This window comes from Mirounga leonina, unplaced genomic scaffold (genome assembly GCF_011800145.1).
Source record: "Mirounga leonina isolate KUSES-001 unplaced genomic scaffold, KU_Mleo_1.0 Mir_93, whole genome shotgun sequence".
Taxonomy (NCBI): domain Eukaryota; kingdom Metazoa; phylum Chordata; class Mammalia; order Carnivora; family Phocidae; genus Mirounga; species Mirounga leonina.
In genome coordinates, this window is record NW_023270854.1 from 13535717 (window position 1) to 13560417 (window position 24701).

Consider the following 24701-nt stretch of genomic DNA (forward strand, 5'->3'; position numbering starts at 1 on the left):
ATTGGCTTTCAAAAGTATGAAGTCTCAAAACAAAACCCCATTATGAGCAACAGAACAACAACAAAGTCACATGCTTTTTAAAGCAACCTTTTCATGCACTCAAAATTCTAAAAATGATTAAAGCTTTTTCCCCACAGTGGATATTTTCCCCCTGCTGGTTTTAGATATTCCAAATGATTCTTCATTTAGGGAAGGCTCAACTTAGTCACTGGATAATGGAACTTCTCTGAAAAAGGGCAAGCTCCTCCATCTAGGCCGCCAACTCACCCTATCCGACGGCAGGAAAGGGAGGCTGCAAAGTAACCTGAGTGCACAGATGTACTCTTCACAATTCTGACCAAGAGGCCAAATGTGCACTGTTAGCTCAAGAGCCCCTGGATTACTGGTACATCCCACAGAATCAAGCAGAGCCTGGGGAATGAAACACACTGAAAGCTTGTCTATTCTGGATAAGGCATAAAAATAAAAATAAAATAAAAATGCTCTCATTTAACCTTCATAAGAGCTCCGGGCAGTTACTTCCATTTTTTTTCTTTTTCATGAGGAAACTGCAGATCAGAAATAGCGGTGGCTCTAATTAGAACCAGGGGTAGAGTCTCTGCATGCTGCAGGGTCAGGCTTCAAACCAACCGCCCAGGAAGACGGGCTTTAACTGTGCGTGACGCAGCAGCCCCCTGCCGGAGCTCCCCAGCACATGACCTGATACTCTGACACAGAAGCTGAGGTCTCGGGAAGCTGCACGCTGCCCAGGAAGAAGCCACGCGCGGCTGAACGCTGTGGTCTAAGGCTCTCTATAGATCATGGCCCCAGGGAAACCATTTGATACTTCCCACTAGCATGGCTTCATCTTATAACCAAAATGTTCCTAATCAGATGTTTATAACCAAGATGTTACCAATCAGATGTCTTTATCATGTGTAAAGAATGATATCCTCATTCAACATACACATTTTTGAGATCTCATTTCCAGAATGGTAGTAAGGATCTCTGACACGCCGCTCCTGCATAAAAGGAACAAGAATCCTGGCAAAAACTGTCAAAATCAACTCTTTCTGAACTCTAGAAATTAACTAAAGGCTTACAGCAATCTGAGGAGTGTTTATTCCAGAAAAGCCATTGAATCTCTTAAGAAGGGTGAGCACTGTGGCCTTTTACCTTGCCCTAATTCCTGTATACTTTCTCCAGCTCAGAAGTAGCTTTATAAATGAAAAGTTTTGCAGCTACAGTAGCTAGATAAACCAGCAGCCTAGCAGCCACCAGAAAAAGCATGGATTTGGAGCTCTCTAAAAGCCCCATCCCCAAAGAACTGTCACTACTGGCCTAGCAGTCAGAGCTCACTCTGTGTTAACAGCTACTTACCCACGGGGCATTTGTCACAATCAGTCAAGCTGCAAATGTTTAACAACTAGGCTGCCTGAGGCAGCATTACCAGTTGGGGCTAACAAGAGGTTGACCAAAAAACTTAAAAAAAAAAAAAACCAGAAGAATGAGATGTCCACAGGGAGCTTTGAAAAGCTTCCACATATTCCTGAAAATCTAGAAGGTTTTCTTATACTCTTAACTTTTGGCTGACTCTGAGCTTCTGTTTAAGGAGGAATTGAAGACAATACATACAGAGAACAAACAGCAAAATGGCAGATGTGAATCTGCATTATCAGTAATTACAGTAAAATTAAATGGATTAAACATTCCACTCAAATGGCAGAGATATGCAGAATGGCTAAAAAGCCGTAATCCAACTACACACACTTCAGATTCAAAGACACGAATAGGCTTAAAGTAAAAGGACAGAAAAAGAAGTACCCTGCAAATAATACCCAAGAGAGCTAGAGTGCTATATTATTCTCGGATAAAAGACTTTAAAAAAAAATTCTTACTAGAGACAAAAAAAAGAGGGATATTTTATAATGATAAAAGGATCAATCCATCGGGAAGATATGTATATTATAAATATGTACCTCTGGCAACACACACATTTTCAATTTTTCTACACCGAACTCTCTATTATGACTATCTTTCTACTTAATTTCATATGCAGGGAAATAAAGCCTTAAAAAAAAAAATCAACATTGCTAGGAACTGCCAAGTCAGAGGTCTATGACACCCTTTATACCAGTTAAATTTAAAATCAATAATGACATTTATAGGAACATAAAATTACTTATGTCTGACTGATTTTAAGAGACAACACACATTTTCCTCTGCCACCCCCATATCCCTTCCAGAGAGCAAACCTCTGTCTTTTTCTTCTTCACTTTCAAAGCTTTCTCTTCCATCATGTCGTGGGCTAGAAGGAGAACTGTAACTCTCTGAAGAGGTTTCTCCACACGTGTCATGTCCAGATCCAATGTCCAAATTCACATCTAAAAATAACAATTCTATTTTTAAAGAATCATGTTAAGTAGTTAAATTAATTTCTGAATTAAACCATTAGAATTAGTTACAGCTGTAAAAAATTTTTTCTTTCAGTTTTTCTATAAACACTTAAAAAGCTGGTCCTTGATCTAGGTAAAAATTCATTATTAAAGCACAATTTTAATTGAAAATACCTGAATAACAAATACATTCTTAAAATAAAGGCAGAGGAACAAGTCGATCTTACTGACTTTAAAAAAAAATCAGAGTTAAGGTTCTTTGTAGGGTCTGCTCAATAACAGCGCATGGAGCCATTTTCTAAGTCTGGATATTTTAACTCCTCAGAGCTTATTGGAAAACTCATTCTTTAATAGAACTCAAGAATAGAACTGACTGCCAAAAATGCTTATCCAGTTAAATCACTGTGCTTGAGTATTTAAAAAGAGTCAAATGTTTCCCATCTAGTAGACTAAGTAGCCCCCCGAGTTCTGCCCAGAAACCAAACCCAGATCGAGGTGGGGTAGGGGGTGTCGTACAGAACCTGTCATGATCAATGAGCCATATCTGTTTCGGGCACAGAGAAAAGATTATTAGTGTATCTAGTACTAGACATTCCTGCACTGGCCCAAATTTAGATAACTGTTCTATTCATTTCTGTAAACCCAGCAGCTAACATAGTTTCTGCCTCACAGCAAGCATTCAACACATGTTTAGTAGATAAATCCCCATATAAGGAATTCTGGAGGTATTTCGGAATTATATAGATGAGTGAACCATTTCTATGGCAACCTGGTAGAAGCAATAAAAGGTAATTGCTTGGACAAAATATGTGTTAGAAAAAAAAGATATGGTTTGTGTAATGAACAAGGGCAGCTGACTAATCTGTGTCCTTTAATCCCTTGAATGTATTAAATTTATAACAGTGTTAGTACGGTGAAGTATGACCTAGCCTAGCCCAACCACTCCAATGGTGAAGTGATATTAAAGAATAAAGTCATTAAGAATGCAGATGCTGCTAATTCCCTTTGGGTAATAAAATGCCAAACTGCCAAAGGAAAACCGCACAAAATCTCATGAGACTGTAAGAAAAGTGGCAGAGGAGTGACTTGGGCAAGTAATAATTTTGCAGAAAAGTAAGCTGGAGTGTACTTATACACAGAGTAGGTTCTGCATTACCAGTTACAACATGACTGAGGGAAGGGATGCAAGCCAACACTAATGGGAATCTGAAGACGATCTAATGTGCCACGGTGGCCAAAGAGCCTGGCATTAAACTGGACGAATGAAAATAAAACGTATACAACTGTGGCACATATGGAAATTGTGCATATAAATAGTTCAAGCAGCAAGATGAACAAAATGAACAATTCTACTAAGGGAATCAAAGATTCAATGATCGTATAAAACCAGAAATGATGCACTAAAAGGGAGCCACTGGGGGAGGGTGAGCTGAGATTTGCTCCCTAAAACTCAGAGTGAAACTACAGTGGAGTCTCTGAAACTTCAAAGAGTAAGTTTTGGAATATGTTACAAAAAAAAAAAAAGGGGGGGGGCAGCTATTTCTCCAAATGCCAAATTATAGAATGATTTACTCTAGATTATATAGCTAGTCAATATTCTAATCACCAAACTGTCAAATATAATCATTTGCAGTTTTCAAGGAACTAAATCTAAATCTAAAACTATACTAAACATAATTCTCTCTCTGATGATCCAGAAAGTGCAGAGTCTTTGGAATTTTTCTCATTAGGAATCATGTGACCCTCTGGAGTCAAGAGGTGTGAACGGAGAAGATGAAACAATTATGATGAAGGATGTTCCACCCACTGTCCTTTCAAACAGAAGCATACACTTTTTTATTTATGTCTCGAAGGGTAAAAGGTTATGCATGTTATTAAGAAGACAAAACCCCCCAAATTACCATATTCTATTCTAGCCACTATTCTAACAATAAAAATCCTGGTTACTAGTATGTACGAACAAACAGAAGTTAAGGTGGACTGAAGAAGCACGTAGGTATACCAGATGACAGAAACACAGTGGGTTATTAAAGGAAGCTGGAGGTGTTTAAGTCTCTGAAATCTCTTAAAAGAATTACTGAGAGGTCAACTATCTCACGGCCCCCCAAACTTCTTGGTGCCACAATCCACAACAGAAGAATGGGGTGGAAGAAACACAGGGTGATACCGTGGAACAAAGTTCTTAACGCAGATGAAGTAAAGCAAGCATCCCTTTTAGTGGAGAGATTTAAAGCTGGAGGTTTTAAAAGCAAATACACTGCAAAGAATATAGATGACAAAGAAGACTGCCTGCTTTCTTGGGAGGACACAACACAAAGGGAGGCAGTAAGGGACTTATTTTGCTACCTTTGTATCTTTAGAATATTGAACTATATAAATGTATTACTACTCAAAATGGAAGCTAAATTTTAAGATTAAAAATGAGTAATACTTCTCTTGGTTATTAAAAGATGAGGACAACCTACCAATCAGAAGGATCTGATATTTTCAAATCCAATACAGTCTCTACACTTTATGACATGCAGGATTTTTCCAAAAAGAAAAACATCTTAAATACATCTTGAGTTTACTGAATGCTTAAAGGTAATTCCTTCTTTATACCCTAATGTTTCAAAGGGACATTAATAAATAGAGGGTCGTTTTTATTTTTAAATCAGAGTCGGCAAACATCTGAGCTACATTTGACATCAGTGCAGAGTTAAAGATTTTATATGTAGTCACACTTCAGGACACAGAATAAGGTTTATCTTAACAAAAAATCCGGACGTTGTATTTTCAGAATACTGGAAAATAAAGAGCCAAAGGGATTTGGGAGTTTGGGATGTTATTTAGAAGTTCTTAATAACCTACACAATGTATGTTTTCTTCTACCTTTGAATAGGGAAAAGGAACTAAAATTACTGAGCACCGACGTACTCAGCACTGGAGAAATGCTTTTCAGATGCAACCATACTTAATTCTCACAATCTAGGGAAGGAGATTATTATTCCTGTCTTACAAATGAGAAGAATAAGGCTTCGGAGAGGCCACACATTTACAAAACCACATTGCGGAGTACAACAGTCAAACCCACGTCTGTCTGAGATCAAAGTCCACAGGACTTCTCCGCAAATAGGAAGCTAACAAGGAAAGAAGAGTCGTGTGCTTCTCCGGGAAGCAGCAATTCCCAAATTATGTGAGAGACAAGAGACAGAGCGATCTTCTGCGGGTGGGCCACATTTGACAGAAATTTCCACTGGGAAATGACCCAACGAAGTAAGTCATCCAGGAGACAAACATGTGGGCAGTGAAGAAAATGAGCTGGAGGGAGGAAGACCAGAGACAGGGAGGTGTGCGGGAAGCAGTTTCCAACCATCCACCGACAGAGGCCTTTTGTCGTTCTTATTGTAGCTTTTCCTCCTCCTATTGGCTGCCACCACCACAGGAAACCTCAAAGGTAGTGAAGTGTTACAATAAACCCAACAACGATGTGGGTTTTTTTTTTCCCCATGTCATTTTTTTCCCCAAAGACAGTTGTTCAGTTGGTTAATTCAATGAGTTGGCCAGATGATTTTTAGAATCAAAATGTAACTGTATTTCCTGTATCAATTTTCAGGCTCTCTGAATAAATACCTGATTTAAAAGCATACTCCATTAAAAATATATATTCTGGTTATTCATGTTGTATCACAACCGAATGTGCTAATATTTGAATAAAATTTAAATTTAAAAAATCCTTAATTTGTGAGGTCAGTCCCGTCAACAAATGTGTTAGGTACACACATGAGCAAAAAACATTCTCCTACCAGTCTATGGGCTTTTATTCTCTTTTATCTTTCCTATTAATAGTAAACATGACACTGAAAAGTTACCAATGAACCAGAAGAAAGGACATTTCTCAAAAGAATACAAAACCAAAGAGACCTTAAAATAAAAGTGGGTAAATGGAAACTATACAAATCTAGCACAATAAAAATCTGAGTGTCTGCATTCCCCTAAATCTCCATAAAACCCCCACGAAGGATGGTCAGTAAAACATGAAAATGTCAACAAGATTCCAAAAAATGACTTTACACAAGAACAAGGACAGGTTTCCATGAGGGTAGAAAAGATCTTCCAGGTCCCTGGACCTCTGCTCTGGAGGAGCGGCTGGCTTGAGAAGCTAACAAGTGCGGAGCCGGCTGCTACCAGAGGAAGGAGAAGGTGGGTAAGCAGAACTGTGGCAAAGGAAAGGTGTACCTCCACTGCTGAATCCTACATCCTCAATTAATGCCATTAATACTTCAGAATGGTTTAATTCAGAAATTGCTATTCTCATCAGTGCAGGATCAAAGTATGATACCAGGGTTTGACACAACAGTTCAATATCTACTATAATAGATATCATGCTAAATATATTTAGGGGATGGGTATTTAAAAGAAAAACTTTCTTACCTTTCACAGAACCACCATGGGCATGTTGAGAAGTGGAGAATCTAATACCATTTATTCTACTATTCAATCTGTTGTCAGTTTTCATCGTTTTCTCCCTAAACCCAAAGTATACACGTTACCGACATTTTTTATAAGCCTCTCTAGAGAACACAGTTAATTACTAAGATTCCCCCTCGGGGTGCCTGGGTGACTCAGTCGGTTAAGCGTGTGCCTTTGGCTCAGGTCATGATCCCAGGGTCCTGGGATCGAGCCCCACGTTGGGCTCCCTGCTCACCAGGGAAACTGCTTCTCCCTCTCCCGCTCCCCCTGCTTGCGCGCGCTCTCTCTCTCTTTCTCTCTGGCAAATAAATAAAAATAAAATCTTTACAAAAAAATTTTAGTAAGCTATAATCTAAATGCAAGATTCACCTTTTAGTGTACAGTTCTGAGAGTTCTGCACCCCTCCAAACTAAATAGATTTGGCAATAGCTTTATTTCAATCACTTGCATTTGTTGATAATTTTAAATTAAAAAAAAAATTAAGTCTCGAAGTAAAAATAAGGTGAGAACTAGTAGAAAAATAATATTTGTATGTCGTCAACTAAACATGCCCAAAGTCAAATCCCACATGTTGCCTTTCTTACCAATTTCTATTACTGGAAAATTACACTGAACCTACTTTTCTATTTGTGGCTTTCCTTTCTTCTTATTTATTGATGATAAGCTTCGTTTCTCAGTTGAATGCTGATGGAAAGAATAAAAAGAAATCAAACAGACTAAAACTAAACCATACTGTGTTGTTATCCTTCTATTCTGAGACCAAACATTAAAATGACATATTCCCAGTTGTATATTCTAATAAATTCTGACTTCTAACCTATTTCCTGAAAATACCTACCTGAATCACTAAAATCTGCACATTCTCTGATAAATACTTAATATTAACCTAAGAAAAATACCTATTTTGTATTTTGTTTTTAAAATGGACCTGTATTCCTTCTTCTGACCACAAAATAAAACACAGTCAAGAAACTGGTATTTGCTACACCTTCAACAGAATTCTCTTAAAGTTCAGGTTGCTAAAACTTCAAAACAGTTTTGTCACCTTTAAGGGGAGACGGTGTAGGCACTGAAATAGAGAAAAGGCATAATCAAATGGACTCTGAAAATAGGCCATTAAGTAGGACTAAGGTAATATACAACTTCTTAAAATATGCTTCAATGCTTTAGTTTGTAAAAACGCATTCCAGTAAAGGTTAACATTTGGATCTGAGTGTTGTCCAGAAATAACAATCAGGTTAACCAATCTATTTTCTAGGAAGAAGGTGGTTCTCTCCAGAGTTGCACAGTGAGCATCCCCCTACATCTGTGGTGCTACCGTACCTAAACGGACACACGTGAGAGCATTCTGTGCTTTGACTACACCAACTCCTAAGAAAGCAAGTATTTCCTAATTACATTCTTTTGTATTCAAAAGAATACAAACCGGAAAGCTGGGGAAAGTGCCCCAGCTATTCATGAGGAAAGGTCGGTTTCCAAATTCACATCACTAACAGCAAGATAGCAACTGAACTGTGAATAATTCTTTCAAAAGCGAAAAAATCTGGCAAAACCATTTAATGTATCCCTAATTAGAATAAACATTAAAGGATTTGTATCAAAAGGTACTAAATTTTGGAGCAATAAAGGCAATCTCAGCGTATTCTTTCAGGTCTCAGAAGAGCTTAGACCACATATTCCCGTTAAATTTAAAGTCCAACACTTACACTATCTGACATAACAACGCACAGAGGACTCGACTCTTCTAGAGCAGCGACGCGCAAAGACAGAAACGAAACCTCCGATACCTGGTCAGCTAAGGCCACACAGTGCTCTGGGTGCTGAACGGCGGGACAGCTTTGCTTCCTCCAATCCACGAGTCCATTCTGTTCGGAATATTGCATGGTGAGCCCATCCAGTGGAGAACAACTTGTACTGACAGTGCTATCAGAAAAGTTTACACATGCATGAAAATCTACTCTCAATAGTGGGGCCTACTATTCACAGCATGAAGAAGCTGCAGTGACCCTTTCTTCAGTATATTATTTTTTTACACAATGCCTAGTGATACCTCTAAGGGAAAAAAAAGTACACTGTGAGAATAAACTATTACCCAGCTATCTGATCTAAGATAAGAATTAATACCTTTCTCTAAGGAAATTAGTAACGAATGCACACGGTCTTCAGACTCTATGCTACGGTCATCCTGTACCACCCCCCGCTGGTGGGTAGCCCCGATCCTGCGAGGATCGCTAAGAGCTGCATATATCTAAGACATATTAAAGGACAGGATGATGCGACTGAAAACCAAAAGAAACAAACAGAAACAGACTCAAAAAGAATCCAGAGAAGGAAGGTACTGAACAGGGCCTTTAAAATAACAGTGCTTAACACGTCACTGACTACAAGACGATGAGACATTTTGGAAGAGTCCTGGAAAATATAAAAAATTTCAACTCTGACACTGTAAAAGAAACTGAAAGTAAGAACTCAGTGGATGGAAACAGATGAACAAAGTCCGTGAGGAGGAACTTTGGTCAGAAGAAACTAGACTGGAGTGCCGAGAGGAAGAAAATACAGAGAACATAGAAAAGTTGACGAGACACGCAGGGCACGATGAGAAGTCTATCATCCAAAGTCGTCCAGGTCTCAGAAGAGAAAACAAGAGAATCAGGCAGAAGCAATATCTGAAGAGATCATGGCTTGGACTTCTCTAAACCCAAAAGGTATCAGGCTTCAGACTCGAGAAGTAGAATTCATTCAAAGACGGCTACACACGTATCCTAGGCGGAGTGCTGAAAACCAGACAATAGGAAATCGTAAAAGGAACCAGAGCTTGAAAAGCGCACCAACTTCCAAAGAGCAACAAGAAGACTGAAGCGATGAAGGCCGGCTGTCTTTTTTAGTCCCCCTAGTAAAGCAGGATCTGGGATGGCATGGTTGCTAGGGTAGGTGACCCCAGGAAGCAGGAACGACAAGCACACACAGAAGGAAACAGGAAAGGAGGAAAAACCAACGTGAGGGTCCGTTACTGAAGTCGCCAAGAGAAGCAGCAGAGGCTCAAAGCAGCTGGGGCCTCCCAGAACTATCTAGTTAAAGGACAGGAAGCTGAGCTCCCCCATCAGCTGAGCGCTGACCCCCAGGGACAAATTAACTTGCATTTCTGGACTATGCCTGTTTGAGAGCCAACTAGGTCCCCAGAATCAGCAAGTGCCCTGAGGTGGAAGGTGGCCAGTCTTACAGTTTAGGTGGGACAGGAGAAAATGAGGGGATCCAGAGCTGGGCTGAGGGGATATAATGCAAGGGACCAAAGGCATTCAACAGCAAGACGGTAAAACCTGAGTTTCAAAGCGCTCACAGAAAGTAACCGCCAACCTAGGATCCTGTATCCAGCAAAAATGCGGGCAAAATAAGCATTCTTTTTCCAGGTAAAAACAAAGTGAATGCATCACTGGCAGGACGCAGGAAATACTCTGGTGTTCTGCAGCAAGAAGAAAATCACGGATGGATGCTAAGACATGCATGCAAGAACGAAGGACACTGGAATGGTAAAATCTAACTGATGAGTGAAGAGTTTCATGAGCTCTAAAATACAGGGAGAATAACAATACATGACACTGACGGTTTATACGGGGGAGAAGGAAAGGGAAACAACAGTAATTAAAGGTCCTCACAGGGTAAGTGGTGCATGCACTATTCATATCAGACCGTAGTAGGTTTCAGATGTAAAATACAATCTCTAGGGTAACCACCAGAAGAACTGAAAACGATACAGAACAATCAAGGTTAAGGGAAGAAAAAACCAGAATAAAAGCCACCCTAAAGCAGGAAGGAGAGAAAAAAAAAGGTAACACAAAAAAGGTGGGACAAGTAACAGGCCAAGAGTAAAATGGCAGACTTACAGCCAAATGTATCGGTAATTCAAGTAAACGTGACCCAGTGAATTAAAAATGCACAAAGACATTTACGTTTTGGAAATTAGATACGTACTTCACGAGGGGACTTTTCCCGGTATGTTTCTTGTGGATTATGGTGTGCTGTAACACGTCTAGAGTAGAGACAAAAACAGTTTATTACACCAAATGCTTCTGCAAAAATCCAAAAGGATGACGCAACTAATTTATGTGACTGTAACAGTGTCAGCAGACCGTGCAGAACACTTCTAAGCATTTCTCACAAAAAATTCCTTAAAGAGGCAGTTTTTCAAAGACACACTAAACTACTGAATTTCCTTAAATATCTTCTCAAATGCAGTCCACCTAAGAGCAAACTGGTTTTGTCCAAAACTGTGACACGCCCCTGCAAAACGACAACCCTCCATTTCAGGCTCTTTTCTTAACCACTAAAGAAATGAAGTGTCTCAAACATTCAAAAAATGCCTATCTATTTAATATAAGAAACGTCATGTAACCATCTCCCAGGTCTCTCTATTCAACTGACTCCTGAACAACATGGGTCTGAACCGCAAAGCGTCCCCGTGCACACAGATTTTTCTTCCGATGAGTAAGTACAGTACTGGAAACCTATTTTCTCTTCCTTATGATTTTCTTAACATTTTCTTTTCGCTGGCCTACTTTATTGTAAGAACACAGTAGACAGTACACCTAAAATACAAACTCTGTGTTAACAGTGGACACCTTTGGTAAGGCTTCTGGTCAAACAGCAGGCTACTAATAGTTTAGTTGTGGGGGAGTCAGAAGTGCTACCCAACCTTCAACTGCCTGGGGGTCAGCACCCCTAACCTCCATGTTGTTCAAGGGTCAACTGTATCTGCCTCTTTTTATAAGAAACAAAAATATATCACAGAAACAACCGAAGGCCTTCCTCCATTCCATTCGACTCCCTCCCCCTACGGAGGTAAGCTAGTTGAAATATTCTAGTGCATGTTCTTATGAAGACTGACAGCACCTGGGTCATACCCAGGTATTTGCTGTTACACACAAGGCTGCCCTGTGAGGACTTCAGTCTCCGTGCCCTGGGCACACGGACAACAGTTTTCATAGCAGCAGAACTGCTGGGCAGTAGCATAAAATTAATTACTTCCAACCTCACTGCACAGTGTCCAATTTCTGTCCAAATGAGTTGTACCAATTTATATTCCCACCCGCAGCGGATCAGAGTTCCCATTACTTCATATCCCTGGTAATGTCAGACTCAAAAGTGCTTTGCCGATTTGATGAGCATGAAATGATAGTTCACTGTTTTTACAGTGTGCATTTTTCCCACTACTCGTGAGGCTAAACACTGCTCAACAGCTGTTCAAATTTCTTCTTCCATGAACTGTCTTTATCTTTTGTCCATACTTCCAATCAGACTGATGTTCTCATTGATTTTTTGAAAGAATATTTCTATTGTCTGGATGTAGTCTTTCTTCAACTGTGAATATCCTGTACGTGTCTTCTAATTGTCTGGTTTTTGGGTCACATGTTCAGTTAATTTAGATCAGGAAGATCTCCACTACAGTCATGCTCTGCTTTGTCAAGAAAGCCTTCTTGTCCCAGATTATTAACATTTAAAAGTTCCATTTTATAATTTACATATTACATTATGTTTATATGTTACATATATTTTGTTATTCACTTGCAATTTCTGTGCATGATATAAGTACAGATCTAATGAGATAATATTTTTTTCAACTGGAAAGGCAGCCAACATCATTTACTGACTAGTCTATTTTTTCCTCACTTATTTATAATGCCACCTGTCACATTCCGAGTTCCCAGATGTCTGTTTCTTGGCTCCTTAATCTGTTCTAATGGTCCATTTACCTCTCCCTTTGCCCATATCAGGCAGAATGACTTATTCCAGTGAATCCACACTTACCTTCTTCTTGACTTGAAGCTTCCGAACTGTCTTCCTTTAAGTGTTCTAAGATTTTAGAAGTCTTCAGGGAGGATTGTAAGTTATCTGCAAGGAAGCATTCAGCATCATTAACTTTTTAGGAAAAATATAATAAAAGAAAACACACAGAAGGATTCCTTCTCTCCCAAGAAGAGGAGAGTGGAGAGTTAGTGGCAAAGGGAACACTTCTACTAGCTGGGCCTTTGAAGAAACCAAAGTGACAGAGCACGAAACACTGGCCTGGGAGTGGGGACCCTGATCGTGGAGGCTGCTCTCTCTTCCCCAAGTGCTCACGTGCAAAATGAGAAGCAGCACTAGATGAGTGCTTCCCAAACATCAGTGTGTGCGGAGGCTTTCAAATTTCTAATGTGTTGTAAACTATTACTTTTAAAAATACGATCACGTGTGGCAATGTCAAACTGCTACACAGACTGTCTACTCTCAGTTTCTATTCTTCTATTACAGAGCAGTGACAAGCAATTCATGGGCCAGCACTGACCGGTCACCGAACACATTCTGAAAGCCCCGGACGACTTCTCCATTACGATACAGACCGGTGGGATTCCAGAGTTTAATTCTGAAGTCATTTAGGAGTTTAACAATTTTGTTTTCTCCATCGTCAGAATATAGAACACTATGCTCTATCCTAGGGAGAAAAAGTGTAGAGCTGTCATTCTTTAAAAAAAAAAAAAAGTACAAATGAACTCGGTGAAACAATGGGGTCATCCTGACCAGATTTTCCACAATCTCAAACATGTGTTTTTAATACATTTTAATTTCGCAGCAATCTGATACCTTCTTTAGCGCTGCTCACGCACTGTAAAGCTCTCATGATGAGTTTTCTATTATTTATCTGTGCACTACCCACTTGGGTCAGTGTTCCTGGGCAGCCTGCTAAAATCTGAATTTGAAGTTTAACTTCGTGTTTCAATGCTTTTTTAGAATTAAACAGATCTATTTAAGTGATACTCCTTAAAAAGTACTTACACTCAGTTCAAGCAGAAGCACTGACTGTGAAATCTATACAGCTCTAGGATGATTAGGATTCTCCTTTAAAAAAATACAGCTACTGCCACCATTCAGACATAAATTTAACCACGTGGTCATTCATCTTGTCTTACTAACTAGTCACCAAGTCATTAATTCTAATTGCTACTTGTTTGTTTAAAATATTTAAGGCGCATGTGCCCCACTAGAGAAACTTTAACATTAAGTTAACCCATGTTATAATACCCAATCATCTTACTTTTTTTAAACTCTTTTTCTTCCACCTCAAAATGAGGAAATATGCATTTTCTTTCCCCTTTAGGTACAAGAAAATAGGACTTTGTTGAAAGCAGAAGAAAAGATTTAAAAAAGTAAATAGCCACTTGCCAGAGTGGCTGTGCTGGAAGTCAGCACATTCTCCTAAAGCACACATCCATGTTCCTGGCCAAATATTTGTCTAAACAGGCAGTTGAGAAAGATGACATCAAACAACACACAAGGCCAACTGTGATGAAGGATGAGACATGAGGGAAAACCAACCCACAGGAATAGAAGGAAAAGGCAGGGAAATCTTCAGGAGGCGGTGTTTCAGTTGGGTCTTAAAACAGGTGTGATTTTAACAGGCTGTGCCAAAAGGAAGGCCATTTAGAAGTTCAGGTGCAGAACGAGCCAAGACACTGGGACAGGAAATGGCACGTGTACTGGGTGCACGCCAAGCCTGAGAGACTAGCAGTAAGGTACAAGGAGGCTCATGGCCGGGCTTGAATTTCAAACCAAACTTTTAACGTTCTCAAGAGGGGATTAAAAGCAACTGATCCCTGAGGTAATCCTGGGATAGGTTAAAGTAAAGCGAGAAACTAGAATCTGAGACTAGCGAGAGGCTTTGCGCAGGGTGTGCAGGAAAGAAAGGCTTAACTGCCAACAACGGGACTCGTTGGGGCGGGGGGTGGGGGTGGGGCAGAAAGGAAGACATCCTTCGTCCAGTGTGGCTCGGCCTGTCCGTGACTGACTACAGAGAGGGTAAGTGAAAAGGGTAAGGCCCGGGTTTCCAGACTCGGAAGCCGAGGAGGTCCCTACGGAGACGGGGGACCCAGGAGGAAAGGCAGGTTCTAAGAGGTTCTACACCAGGCGCTCGGCAGCGCAGCACCTCTACGACCTGCACGCCCAGGCTGACCAGCCCCGGGGGACCCAGGATGTGCACGAGTCCGGAGACAGCTGGCCTCCGCCTGGCAGCCAGTCAGATTTGTGACGTTAGCTTTAAAACTGTGGTGTCAATGTCACGGAAGACTAGAGATGTTCTCAATCGAATGCCACCCTTCCCCGACTGGGACGCCGGCGGCCAGCCCCCAGGGGCGGCACGGTGAAGCAGGACTGAGCGAGAAAGCAGCCGGCTTCCAGAGAGGAGAGGAGAGGCGCTTACTGAGGCTGTGCAGGGGGTCCGCTGGTACGGCCTGAAAGAAGCTGTGCACCCGCTGACTCTGCAGGAAAGCTTGGGATGACGTGGAAAATAGCTGCCTGCGCACAAAGACAAGACCGGGGTTAACTTCATGTGGGACAGATCTCAGGCCAGCGCACGTGGCCATTTAATTCAGGTATAAAAAACAGACGGTTTTCCTAAGGAAAAGAATATTATTTTCTAACGTATTTCCCATAGGAGGAAGTGGATAAAAGTTAAACCTATTTGCAAAAATCTAGTGAACAGGCTTATTTTTAATTTTCTATAATCTAGTGATATGGTTGCAATTCTGGCAAAAAAAAAAATATATATATATATGCATCTATACATATATATTTATATCTATATATATATCTATAGATATATATCTATATCTATAGATATATATCTATATCTATAGATATATATCTATATCATTTCCGCCTTTTGCCCAAGTGGTTTCTGCTCAGAATAAGAACTGCAATTCCTTTACTCTTCTTCACAAGTGCTACTTTTCCTCACTTGCCTGTCCCATGAAGGCACTTTCCCACACTCTGAACCTAAGAGCCTAGGATGCTGGGGTGCTACGGGTCCTGGAAACTGTGGAATGCGGTGGTCTGGGGAGCTACAAGTAGGACTACGTCCTAAGGCATGACTAACTGATGATTCGCTCCACTGTGCATCATGCCATGATTCTAAACCGTTATCTTTGAAAACCAGCTTTCCTCACATTTTATTAATGTAATTAAAAGACTTCAGCTGGAAGTCTTCTCTACAAAGGGACCCTGCAATAAGGGGCATAGTTACAGTACAGTCTAATGGAAAGTTTCCTCAAGGATCTGAATACCAGCTCAACCACTTAAAAGCTGAATCACCCTAAACCAGTTACTTAGCCTTTCAGCTTTACTCTCCTCCTAGGGAGAGTGTGCTGTGAGTGTCATAACCTTGATGAATTGGTACTAGAATCTGAGAAACTTTAACATTAAGTTAACCCATGGTGTGGGTTACCTTCATCAAGGTTATGACACTCACAGCACACAAAACTGTCACCCTGCTCAACATACAAATCCCCTTCCATTACTGTCGAACACGTTAAATGCTCATTTAAAATTCTTAAATTTCTCCCCAAGGTTTTTGACCTGTCATTCATATTAATTATAAAGTCATTAGATACTATACCAAGAGATGACCCTATGGACCAAAATTACCTTGCACATTAGGTAAAATTGCTTCTTGGTATGCAAATGTGGAAATAAATATTCAACAGGAAGACAAACAGGGGAAATGAAGAGATGGGAGGAAAACTGAGCAAGGAGCTGATCTAAATTTCCAGGTCTGAAAACATTACCTACATCCGGGGATTAAAATCCAACGGCAGTGGTGGAACCTATTACCCAGTTACATTTACAAACCAACTGGTCCAAAGACAGACACACCTTTAATTCAAGGCTTGAGTCCCAAGAGAGAGCCTAGATACCACCCACCACTCCACAAACCAAATGCATGTCCGCTGTGGGAACACAGAGCTACACGTACAAGCCACAGCCGAGATGAACCCACAGGCCTGAAAGCAGCATCCACACTAAAGTCAAGGTGTGGTAATGCAGAACCACAAGATGGCAACCATACCTATCTACTTACAAATCAAACTGGCCATAAACTAACATATTAAATAAGAAAAACAAGATTACACTTCGACATGACAGAAACTACCCAACCCCAAACGTACATTTCAGTGCCATATTTCTCTTTTCCTAATTTACAGTGATCTGGAACTGTATTCATGTAAGGCGTCCTGTACCAACCCCATCTCTCCGGCTCCTATAAACTCATTTTCTATTTCTCCCTTACAATAACTGCCCCTTCCTCTAAAATCGCTCCCTTTCTTAAGTGACATGAATGATAATCATACTAATCTAAAATTCACAAACTGAGAATGAGGTGTTCTCACATCCTATTAATGGTGTTGAGACCACAAACCAGCCACACAAATCAAAGATTTTTTTAAGGGAAATATTGGGGGGGGGGAACGTATTTTAAAAATATAATTTTTTCGGGGTGCCTGGGTGGCTCAGTCGTTAAGCATCTGCCTTCGCCTCAGGTCATGATCCCAGGGTCCTGGAATCCAGCCCCGCATTGGGCTCCCTGCTCGGCGGGAAGCCTGCTTCTCCCTCTGCCACTCCCCCTGCTTGTGTTCCCTCTCTCTCTGTCTCTCTCTCTGTCAAACAAATAAAATCTTTAAAAAAAAAAAAATATATATATATATATATAAAATATATATATATCATATATATCATTTTTTGAAGAGTAAACTCTTTCCAAGCAGGATACAAAACCCTGAAACTGTCAGAGAAAAAGACTGATACATCTGACTACATAAAAATTTAAACTGCCCACATGGTCAAGAAATAACGACAAACAGGGTTCCCTTCTTTAATCTAACAAATAACTCTTATAAATCAGTAAGACCAATAAAAAGTGGGAAGAACTGAAAAAGCCATTCACAGGAAAGTGCAAATACAGACTAACTACAGACTCAAATACAGACGAAAATAAGATACAGTCTTCCTCTCTGAGCCTGGCAAAGATGAGAGATGGAGAGTATCTTATGTCTGCTGAGGTGCACAGATCTGAATACAGGACTTCCAGCGTTAAAAGGGTTGTTACTTCCTTAGAATCCTTAGAAGTAGCTTGGAATCATCACATATTTAAAAATGCCTAACTTATGACCAAACAATTTCAATTCTAGAAATTTCTCTCACAGATAAACATACCCAAATGTGTTAAGAAACATATGTGGAAATAAATAAAATTAAAAAAAAAAAAAAGAAAAAAAAAAAGAAACATATGTGGACATTCACTGTAATACTGTTTGTTTCAAAATATTTAAGAATCAAAATGGCCATAAAGTGCACTCATTAATTATGATACAACTAAAAATAGATTATGTAGCAAATAAAAAGGCAGCAATCTTTTTACATGTACCGATGTGTGACCATGTCCAATATATTTAATGAAAAGAGTTAAGTGGCAAAAAAGTGTGTATAGGATCATTCAATTTGCACAGTAAATATATACAAATACATAAATACAAGGGTATGTACGTGCACAGAAAATTTCCATAAAATTTTTTAATGAAGGCTATTCTAGTGACTAAATTTGGAGAAGGGCAATTTGGGACTTTTGGCATCACACCTTCCTCTACATTCTTCACAAGTAACTTGAATAACACCTTTATAATAAAAAAGATCTTAAAACACACACACACACACACACACACACACACACACTTCCATGATCATTACGGAGGAGAACCCTAAAAGCTGTTAATAAGGAAGAGTCAGACACATACTTCTTAATTGTCATCCTAGCCAGGAGCCCAATTTCTAAAAGTGGCTCCTTATGGAAATATTTTTTTCCCTCTAAAAAATCTCACACTTAAAAGTTGCAAATACAGTAAAAAATACTTTAAACAGCTGATCTCTGACACCCCAACACCTGGCAAGACATCAGTATCTCCTACAGAGACATTCTCTTACAATCAATAACAGGACATTAATACTCTATGATAAATTAAGACTTAATCCTCAGACCCCATCTAAGCTTTTCCAACTGACCCCAAAGTGTCCTTTTTACCACAAAGACCCAGTTCAGATCCTATGCTGCATCCAGCTGCCAGGACAGCTCCTCAGCCCTCCTGTGGCTCTCATGGTTTTAAGAGGAATGTAGTTTGTGGAATGGTCACAATTTCGGTTTGTCTGAGGCGTCCTCATGATCAGATTCCCAGCAGGAGTCTCACAGGACCGAGGCTTTGTTGTTTTGCTACAGCCTGCTATGTGGTGATTCTGACTGACCCCCTCGTCACCCATCAAGTTCAGCTCCGGGGTGAGAGGTGGTACCTGTTAAGCTTCGCTATTCTAAAGTGACCCTTCCTCCCTTTATGAATAATAACCATTATTTTGTGGGAAAGGACTTTGATACTGTAAAATATCCTCAAACGCTCAATCTGCTCATTCATTATCTATTTCAACATGGACTTGTGGTTTCCTCCTTTATTCAGCGTTACTGTTTTCTTTATTTTGATGTTCGATTTGCTCCAGATTTGACCACTAGGAGCCCCTTCAAGCCGGCTTCTGTGGCCTGGTGACCAAGCCACTCCATTCTTTGAGCACTGCCGAGCTTTCCGGCACCATCGGAAAGCTGCGCCAGCCCTACAATCAGTTTTTCCTCCGAGGAGCCCTAGTTCTGTTCAGGGGAGAATGGTGTTACAAGTCAAGCTCTGAACACCAGGCATCCCCGCTGAGGGTGGCTGGGGCCGCTTCCAGAACCTTTCAAAGAACAGAGTCAGGGAACGTGTGTGTGCACACACAACCGTATTTATTTCTGTAAATGTACCAAAAATCATGGGTTCGCATCCATACCTTCAATTCCAATCAGACGCTCCAGGGCTCACTGGGGCGGTCCTTCCTTTCTGTATTGTAAGTGCCTTCTCCAATAGAGAGACACCTGGTCCTCACGATTCTTAACATACTTATATTAGGTCAACCCCTGTAGTCATCTATTCCCACTCTTGCCCCTTCTACCTCCTGCGCAGGTGCCCTCCTGAAACCAGCTGAGCGCCAGTGCCCTGCCGGCCACCTCTCATGTGTGTGCGCTCTCAAACACTGTGCCAGGCCCCTCAGCACCAGCCCCGTGACCGGGGACTCCTCACTCCACTTGGGCCCCTTTCCCAGTCCATTAGGGCATGTCCTCCAAAACTGCCGCCACCGCCTGCCATGCTCTGTTCCACTGAGTGGCTTGAGGACTTACGGGTTCGGGAGGGGCAGGGGAAAAGAGGACAGGAACTGACGAGGACTCTAAAAATGACAGTCCTATGAAGAACTCAGGTACTGGTATTACTAAGACTTGAACCATAGTTTAGCACATCTCCTAGGAGCACATATGCATCAGGTTTTATTTTCTTTTAAAGATTTTATTTATTTATTTGACAGAGAGAGAGAGAGCGAGCACAAGCACGGGGAGCAGCAGGTAGAGGGAGAGGGAGAAGCAGGCTCCCCACTGAGCAGGGAGCCCGATGCAGGACTCGATCCCAGGACCCTGGGATCATGACCTGAGCTGAAGGCCGCCGCTTAACCGACTGAGCCACCCAGGCGCCCCTGCATCAAGTTTTAAAATACCTAAGCTGAATAATAAATATCTGAGAACACACATTAAAACAGAGGAGTATTTTAGAAACAGTACCAGGAAGAAAAATATCAGGTCTAATAGCTACTAATAAACTATAAAGTTCTAATAATGAAGAAGTGATCCTGGAACAAGAATGAGATTGTTGAGAGGAAAAATCCAGGAACATGTTATATACCTAAGAATGTAGTAAATCAGTCACATAGGAAAGAATCAATTCATTGTTTGGAAAGAAAAACAAATTTAGATCCTGGCCTCACTTGGTAAAACAAAATAAATCCAAAACAATTAAAGGAACAATAAAAATAACAGAAACTATCGTGTACGCAAAAAGTAAATTGATCGTGTTTCAAAAGAGGGATAGCTTCAAGCTCTTTTAAATAAGTGAAGAATATATATGGCCCAAACTCAGAAGTTACCAAGTGAACAGCCAGTCTCATTCCTACTCCCAGAGGCCCTCTTCTTCCCTGGACATAAGCCTCTTTACTACTGTGGTTTTCAGAAAGATTCTTTACACATAAAGAAGATGTGGTATACACCAAGGAATATTACTCAGCCATTAAAAAAAAAAATGAAATCTTGCCATTTGGGACAACATAGATGGACCTATAGGGTATTACATTAAGTGAAATAAGCCAGAAAGAGAAAGACAAATACCGTATGATTTCACTTATATGTGGAATCTGAAAAACAAACGAACAAACCAACAGAAACACGTTCAAATACCGAAAACCGGTGGTTGCCAAGGGAAGGGGGTAGCGGGATGGGTGAAATAGGTGAAGGCAATTAAGAGGTACAAACTTCCAGTTATAAAATAAATAAGTCATGGGATGAAAAGCACAGCACAGGGACTATAGTCAATAATACTGTAATAACTTTGTGTAGTGACAGATGGTGACTACACATGTTGTCGTGAGCGTTATCGTATGCTACATAATTGTCAGATCGCTATGTTACATACCTGAAACTAACACAATATTGTATGACAGCTATACTTCAATTAAAACTAAATTTAGGGGTGCCTGGGTGGCTCACTCAGTTAAGTATCCAATTTGATTTTGGCTCAGGTCATGATCTCGGGCCTGCTTAAGATTCTCTCCCTCTCCCTCTGCCCCTCCCCACCCAAAAGAAATAGACCTTTAAAAAACACTAAATTAAAAAAAATTTTAAATTTAAAATTAGAAAAATACAGTGGCCTCCTAAACAAAATAAAACTCAAGTTTTTAATTTGTATTTCTGATTATGAGCAGCTTTGCATATGTTAAAATGACACCTGAAATTCAGTTTCTCTGTGCTATTTGTTCATATATGCTCCCATTTTTCTCCCTACTTTGGACTATTCATTTTTATTACTTACCGACTTTTAGGAGGTTTTTTTAACGAGAAAGAAATTATTACAAGTATTTTTTCTTGAATTTGAGGTTTGTCTTCTCTTTGTTTATATTTTCTTCTTTACATCAGGCAGAAATTTGATTTCTGAGTATTTGAATTTCCACTTTTAATGGTTTCTAGATATTGTGTGATACTCTGAAAAATCTTTCATACACATACTATAAATTTCATGTTTTCTTTCTTACATTTAAATCTCTGAGCCAGCTAGAGTTAATTTTGATGTAAGGAATGACATACGGTTCTAGCCTAACTTTTCCCCCATATGGCTACAGAGATGTACCTAACATTTAACAAACAATCTGGGAATGACTTTGTATTCATGAAGAGATAAACCGAAACACAGAAACAAAGACATATAGACCTAACATAGCATTTTAATCTTCATCTAAAAAATCATCACTGAGAAATATTGTATTACTAAAGGTAAGTTGTTAAAAATCTAAAAACACTAAAACCCACAAGGATACACTGGTAAAGGACAGATGATCTTACAAAATATACAAATGGCTAAACTTACAGAAAGATACTGAATTTCATGAACAAAGGAAATGAGCATTAAGCCAGTGAGATAATTATTCTCCTATCAAATAAGGATATAGTTTTTTAAATGACACTCAAAGCTAGCCAATAAACAAGTAAATTCAAACACTAATAGTATATACTATTTACATAACTTTTCCATAAGAAAAATAATAATATATGTATTATCAGGGATACAAAAAGAGGATCATAAATCAGTAAATCAATTTCAAAGAATCTCTCTTCAGTAGTAACTCATAAATCTGGAAAATTTTTTAGGTACAAAAATGGTCAAAGCTGTATTTTTTAGGGGGTGGGGGGAAGCCCAGAAAATTGTCTTTCTTCCCCAAAACAAAGAAAGAGTCAAAGGATTACACAGCCAGATGGGATATATTCTGTAGTCATTCAAAATGATCTTGAAGAATTAAATATAAAATGCCTATAATTTGAGAAGGAAAATAGAATATAAAACTGCCTATCTAATATTACAGGCAAAACAAAAAACTGAAAGGAAGAATTAAAATGTCAAAAGTAGTTCTTTGAGTAACTGTCATCTTTTCATTACTCTTCCGTATTTTCCAAATGTTCTATATTGAACATCTGTCAGATTTATCAAGAAAGCCCCAAACTACCTAAATAAATTGAGCAACTCTTACATGGAGCACTTTGTATACAAACATACTGAATAAGATTTTATTACATTTTATCCCTCTAATTGGAGCAGTATGCAATAGACCCTTGAGTCCACTACCGGTCAGCCACACGACCTCAGGCAAGGTAAAGACCTTGGCTGGAATCGGAGGCCTGCAGCCAGCATCACCGGGCTGGGAACAAAGCACGCCCTGAAGCCAGCGCTGACAGGGTGAGAGCACACACTGACTTCCTCCAGGAGATGGCCTCGAGACGCACACTCTGCCGCTCACCACACCCCAGAGGCTGCTGGCTGGCATCCTCACTATGTCCTCCAGTGCCGACCACCAGGTTCATGCTCCAGACACCCTTCCACCCCCCAGGATCACAGCTAGAAGCTCCCTCCTGAGCCACTCCAGAGGCAGCGGTCTCAGTGCTCACCCACCTCTAAGGCCTGCTACTCAATGTGTGCTCCATGGACCATGAGCATCTCCTACAGCCTACTGAATCGCAGGACTGTGTCCACTCCGGTGCCATGGAGTAAGAACCTGCACCTTAACAAGATCCCCAAGGATGCATAAGCCCACTGACTTCTGAGTAGCACAGGGGACCCAGGAATTCAACCAACTCTCCCTCACCATCATCACCCAACCTCACCAGTCTCATCCCTGGAATACTCGGTGACCACTGTCTCTAAGAGGCCCCAATATTTGCCAGGCTCTGCAATGAACAGATCTGCACCCCCTTACTTGGACTAAAACCCTGCAAGCCTGTTTGGGTGGAGGGCTGCAAGGGTGGGAGCACTCCCGTGAAGCTGCCTTCCAGGCACTCTGCCCTCTGGTTTTAGTCACACACCTGCCACCGGGTCACGCTTCCACATTCGTACTCAGTTTGGCCCCTGCCTCACTGTCTGCTCCACTCCTGGTCTTCAGGGGACTTCAAACTCCACACGGGTGACCAGCCAACACTGGGATCTTTGCTTGGCTGCCTTTTCCCCAGTGATTTCCTCCATCTCTGCTCTATCCTGGATCTTGTCACTCAATGAACACACCCTCCTTCCCAGATTTCTGCTTCTCTCTATCGAGGAGCAAACATTCACCCCATCTTCCCAGCCCCGCCCCATCCTGAGAACGCTGGCTCCCCACCGGCCGAGGGGGGGGTCCACGATGCCAACTGACACCCTTCTCTGCCTGCTCTCTGCCTCAGCAAGGCTACTCCACAAATGGGGCCGGCTCAGGTTGGAAGGGCAGACAGGAAGTCCCACTCAAGCCCGGGTACTCTAGGGCATCTATGTTCCAACACTGCTCTTCCTGAGTTTACTTATTAATAACTGCACATTTCCAGTAAAACAGCACTTGTCTCCTTGGCCATTACCACCTTAATTTCTCTCTCCTAAAGGAAAGCCCTCATAGAGGGGTGAGTGGAACAATTAAACAATTACCGAAACCATACCCCAAACTTCTGACAATCACAACGAATGGCTCCACCTCCGAACTCCCTAATCCAGATATTTCACACTCTGATCTGCTTCATGACTTGCTTACTCCCATGACGCCTAATTCTTCAACTGCGGCTCACGCTCCCGTCTGACTCACCTAGCCTCACTCTGGGAATCTGTCTGTTTTTAAACACTGCACGCTCTTCCCTAAATTCCTTTGCCCCAGTGTCCTTTCGTCACATCCAAGGAAGTCCTTATCCAAAAATCTGCTTTCCTAACACTTGAACCTGAAATGCTGGAAAGATTTTTTTAAAAAATCCACACAGCAGGACAGACCATTATCACTATCATTTACTGATATTCAATCTCAAATGGACTCCACACCCTGGCCAGGATGTACTCCACATCCCCACACAACCACTGTAAGTCCCTTCTGCTCTCAAACATTTGGTCCCCCACGCTCAGTGTA

General features: G+C 40.7%; 1 protein-coding gene across 1 annotated transcript in view; it reads right to left on the reverse strand.

The window, feature by feature from the left end:
- ZCCHC2 (zinc finger CCHC-type containing 2) overlaps nt 1-24701 on the reverse strand; it is a 56918-nt gene that overhangs the window by 6500 nt on the left and 25717 nt on the right. The window contains exons 7-13 of the mRNA XM_034996110.1: nt 15055-15149; nt 12630-12713; nt 10797-10854; nt 8615-8750; nt 7447-7511; nt 6789-6883; nt 2235-2363 (exon numbers count right to left, since the gene is read on the reverse strand). Coding sequence (XP_034852001.1) covers nt 2235-2363; nt 6789-6883; nt 7447-7511; nt 8615-8750; nt 10797-10854; nt 12630-12713; nt 15055-15149 — 662 coding nt within the window. The remainder of the gene's footprint in view (nt 1-2234; nt 2364-6788; nt 6884-7446; nt 7512-8614; nt 8751-10796; nt 10855-12629; nt 12714-15054; nt 15150-24701) is intronic.